At 34.5% G+C, this 4,689-nt stretch overlaps 1 protein-coding gene across 1 annotated transcript; it reads right to left on the reverse strand.

Moving 5' to 3' along the window:
• Positions 1 to 297: 297 nt before the first annotated feature.
• LOC118069815 (tigger transposable element-derived protein 2-like) lies at positions 298 to 2,086 on the reverse strand. Its single transcript, XM_035088147.1, has 3 exons — positions 962 to 2,086; positions 414 to 817; positions 298 to 319 (listed from the first exon to the last, which is right to left on the reverse strand). Exons 1-3 carry the CDS (start codon positions 2,084 to 2,086, stop codon positions 298 to 300), a joined length of 1,551 nt encoding a protein of 516 aa, XP_034944038.1.
• Between the last annotated feature and the right edge of the window lie 2,603 nt (positions 2,087 to 4,689).

A 4,689-nucleotide genomic window follows, 5' to 3' on the forward strand; every position in this document is an offset into this window, starting at 1 on the left:
AGAAAAAGAAAACTCTATCTCTCTCGATTGTAATGAACATAACCTGAAAAATATTAATGCATGACCGAAAAGAAGATAATAAAACAAAAAATTAACTTCTAATTTCTTATATTTTTTTTATTAATAGCTGAACCTAGTACAAAATTGCAATTAGTTAAATTTTTTACTTTTTTTTAGGAACGTTCTCTATGTAGAAATATATAAAAATCCTTTTCATATGATACTCTTATTTTACTTTCAGTCGAAATCACTTTTTTTATATCGAGATTATAAATAAATAGAAATAAATATTTTAAATTATTTGTACTCTTTTTCATGACTAACACAGAATAAATTTAAAACATTGTGATTGAAAGAAATTTTCAATAATATTAAGAGCATCTCGACTTTCTTCATAATAATTATCATAGCACCACTTCTTTAATTGTTTAAAACATAATCCTGCTGCTTCTTTCGTAACTTCTTGTGATACCTCTATCTCGACAGGCATATGACAATTAAATTCATAATTTTCATGCATTGGTTGGTTCTCTTTTTCTTGAGGTTCATTATATTCTTGAGGTTCATTATTATCTTCAACCTGATGTGACATTGTCTCTTCTCCATTTTCTTCATAAATGATGTCTACGATATCGGTTTCAGATAGACATGGTGTTTGATGCGTTGATTTTAACCATTCTTCAAAATTACTTACATCTACATTTCTGTATTCTGATAAACTTCGAAGAGCAGTATGAAATTGTTTCAATAAATTGTAAATAACCTGTTCTTGATTCACAAAATTGGATACATTGAATCGATCATTCCAAGGCCATACCTAATAAGAAATGTTAATATAAGCAAAAAAAATATTACTTAAGATATTTATCAAATGCTTCATATAAAAAGTATAAATACTACACAAGTACAAAATTAATTTATTTACCTGATTCCAGGATTTTTAAATGCAACTTTGTGTTACTTGATCCCAAGCTCCAGCTGCCCAATCTATTGCATTTTTGATGGTAATCCTTTCTACAGTATCACTCAAGGTTATGTTTTTCTCAATGCAATCTAAAATAAAGTCCATGAGATACTTCTTGTACAATAACTTCAAGTTTTGTAAACATCCCTGATCCATAGGTTGGATTAACGAGGTGGTGTTTGAAGGGAAAAACATTATAAAAATTCCATGTTCCTCAATATTAATTTTATGTGCTGAGCAATTGTCCATCAGCAATAAAGCTTTTAGAGGTAGACCATTAGATTGTAAATATTCTTTGACCTTAGGAACAAAATCATTTTCAATCCAAGTTGCAAACAACTGTCTTGTCATCCATGATTTTTTTTGAGAATAATATGTTACAGGTAAATTATTGCAGTTTTTTAAAGCACGAGGACGAGCGGCTGTTCCAATAAAAACTAGTGGCAGTTTAAAAGAGCCTGCAGCATTGGAACATGCCATTACTGTGAATCCTATTTTGCTGTTTTTTAACCCAGATAGAGGTTCTTGTAACCTGGAAGATAGTGTAGTCTTTGGCAATGCTTTAAAATTGAGGCGAGTTTCATCACAATTGAATACTTGATGAAATGATAAATTGTTATCTTGAACAAACTTTAAAAATTTCTCTTTGAAAGGGTCAGTTGCCTCAATATTTGCAGATAACTTTTCTCCACAAATAGTCAATGCACGAATTCCGTGTCTTTCTTTCCAGCTGCGTAACCACCCGTTACTTGCCTTAAAGTCTTCATTTCCACCAAATATTGAATTAAATCGTAAAGCTTGAGCTTGGATCATAGGTCCATTTATTGGAACGCCCGCTTGACGTTTATCTTGAAACCAAATCCACATAGCATGATTGACATTTTTATTGTCTTCATGGCTTAAACGTCTTCTCGGCATCAGCTTATTATTACCACGCTCAGCAGACCACTTCACGAATTTTTCCTTATTTTTTAGCCATGACTTGACAGTATTATGATGTACTTTCAATTCATTGCAAATATCATAAATCGAAGATCCCTTTTCAATCTCACGGATTGCTCTTAACTTAACCTCTATCGACACTTCATTATGTTTTCTTTTTAGGCTACTATCACAAGACATTTTTTTGGCAAAAGTAAACTTTGATAAATAATAATAAATATTAACTTTAAACTTTCTAATTAACTCGATAATAATTAATTGTTACTATTAACTTATCTTAACTTAATCTAAGGCTACGATTCAATCTATATTTTATTCCATAACCTAAATAGAGTAAATGTCTCTTTCTTTTTGCGCATATTTCGCGATGCGCCGAAGGGGAAATAATTAGGAGGGAGAATATAAAACTCCGCCTACTTAGGGGAAGGACAGATTAGAGGAGTTCGAATTACAGGAGTTTGACTGTATAATTGAAAGGTCGGTCAGTCCTTATTGTAATCCATTAAGGATTGTAATTAAGAAAAATGGATCAGTACGAAAGTGTCTTGATGCTCGATACCTTAATGCAATTATAGAAGGTGATAATGAAAGTCCACCTTCAATTCTAGAACTTACGCAAGAATCTTTAGGTAAACCTTATATGACAACACTTGACCTTACTCATAGTTATTGGCAAGTACCTTTGCATCTTGATTCGCGACCCTATACTGCTTTCTTGTTTGATGGTAATTTATATCAGTTCTGCCGCATTTCATTTGGGTTAAAAACTGCCGGTAGTGGTTTTATACGAGCTCTGAGTATGGCATTGGGGCATAGCATGACTGGTTTCCTTCGCTGTTATGTTGATGATATGTTTATTGCCTCAGGGAGTTTTGATGAACATCTTAGTCACTTGGAACAAGTATTTGAATGTCTTGCCAATCATAATTTCACTCTGAGGTTGGATAAGGCGTTATTTTGTCGTGGTGAAGTACCATTTCTGGGTTTTGTTATTAGTCAGTCAGGGATCCAACCTCATCCTACTCGGTTAAAAGTAATTAGAGAGTTTCAGTCCCCTAAAAATAAAGAGCAACTACAAAGCTTCTTAGGAATGTGTATTACAGACAATTTACTATTAGGTATTCCACCTATGTTGAGCCTTTCAGAGACTTGTTAAGGAAAGAAACGACCTGGGAGTGGACTCAGACTCATGAGGACTCGTTCAAAAAATTAAAATCTAACTTCTGTGATCTAAATGAGTTAGGTTTTTATGATCACAATAACAGGATAGTTGTAAAAACTGATGCTTCGGATCATGGTATCAGCGCGTTATTGTATCAAAATTTTGAAGACAGTCCGAAGGTAATTGCTATGGTAAGCCGATGCTTGCAGTCAGCTGAGATTAATTACATCACGACCGAAAAGGAGTTATTGGCAATAGTGTATGGGTTGGATAAATTAAGAGTTTTTCTGTTAGGTTATAAGTTTTTCGTTCTGACAGACCATGAAGCTCTAACCTTTCCACATTCAACTCAGTTTCTAACAGCTAGACTTAGTCGTTGGGCTTTGCTTGTTCAGGAATTTGACTTCGACATTCAGTACTGCAAAGGTAAAGATAATATTGCAGCCGATTTCTTTAGTAGAAATTCGGAGGGTAAATTTGGTGTTCGTGAGCCACAAACTATCGTAGTAGCTTCAGTCATAAAAAATGTTGAACCTGAAAATAATGATCAGGATGCCTTAGTCTTGATTAGTTGGCTTGAGTTAGAAGCAGATTTCAAAACCTTGCTAAAAAATATTGGGGATGAACAAAAAAAGGATGTTGCTTTGATTAAGCTAGCTCAAGTTAATGTAAATAGTGGTGGGTCTCAGCTCTACAAAGATACATGGTTTTATCGTCCCACAAATGCGAATCATTGGTGTCTAATGATGCCCAAGATTCTTAATGAACAAGTAATTATTCATGAGCATGGACGTATGGGTCATCCAGGTATTCATAAGACGCTGTGTCACCTTCGACGTTATTTCTATTGGAAGGACATGGTTAGGGATGTTGAAAGAGTTGTATCTCGTTGTGATCTATGTCAAAGGACTAAACATTCTTCTCAACCATCAGAAGGGGAGTTCCAACTTGTAAGAGCCGATAGACCTGGGGACCTCGTTACAGTAGATTTTTATAGACCCGTGCCGAAGTCAGTAGGATGTATCCAATATATACTCGTAGTACTCGATGCGTTTTCCAAGTTGGTTTCTCTCTACCCGATGGAGAGGGCTACGACCAAGGCTACGCTTACTAAGATTATTAATAAATATATTCCTGCACATGGTCAACCCTCACGTATATTGTGTGATAATGGAACACAATTTACATCACATTTGTGAAGGATAACTTTAGAACAGCTAGGTATACAAGTCACTTTCTCGTCGATCAGGCATCCACAATCTAATCCAACTAAGAGGGTAATGCGGGAGTTTGGGTGTTTCTTTCGTACATACTGCCATGACCGGCATATATGCTGGGCTAAAAGCATTAAAATGATAGAAACATTTTTAAACTATACGACTCATTGCAGTACCAATGAGATTCCTTTCGAATTGCATTATGGTGAACGGGTTCAAGATAAACTTAGAGATCTGTTAAGTTATCCACAGTCTCTTCCTATCGATCGTGCTATCCAGTTGCATCATGCCAAAGAGATGATAATTAAGAAATTTCAACAAAGAGCAAAGAGTCAAAAATCTAAGACTCGGATTATTATTGACGAAGGTAATAAAGTTCTCTTGAATGTACCACACTTATCAAG

This window comes from Chelonus insularis, unplaced genomic scaffold, assembly GCF_013357705.1.
Source record: "Chelonus insularis isolate UGA/USDA-ARS -01 unplaced genomic scaffold, ASM1335770v1 contig_43_pilon, whole genome shotgun sequence".
In the NCBI taxonomy this organism is placed as follows: domain Eukaryota; kingdom Metazoa; phylum Arthropoda; class Insecta; order Hymenoptera; family Braconidae; genus Chelonus; species Chelonus insularis.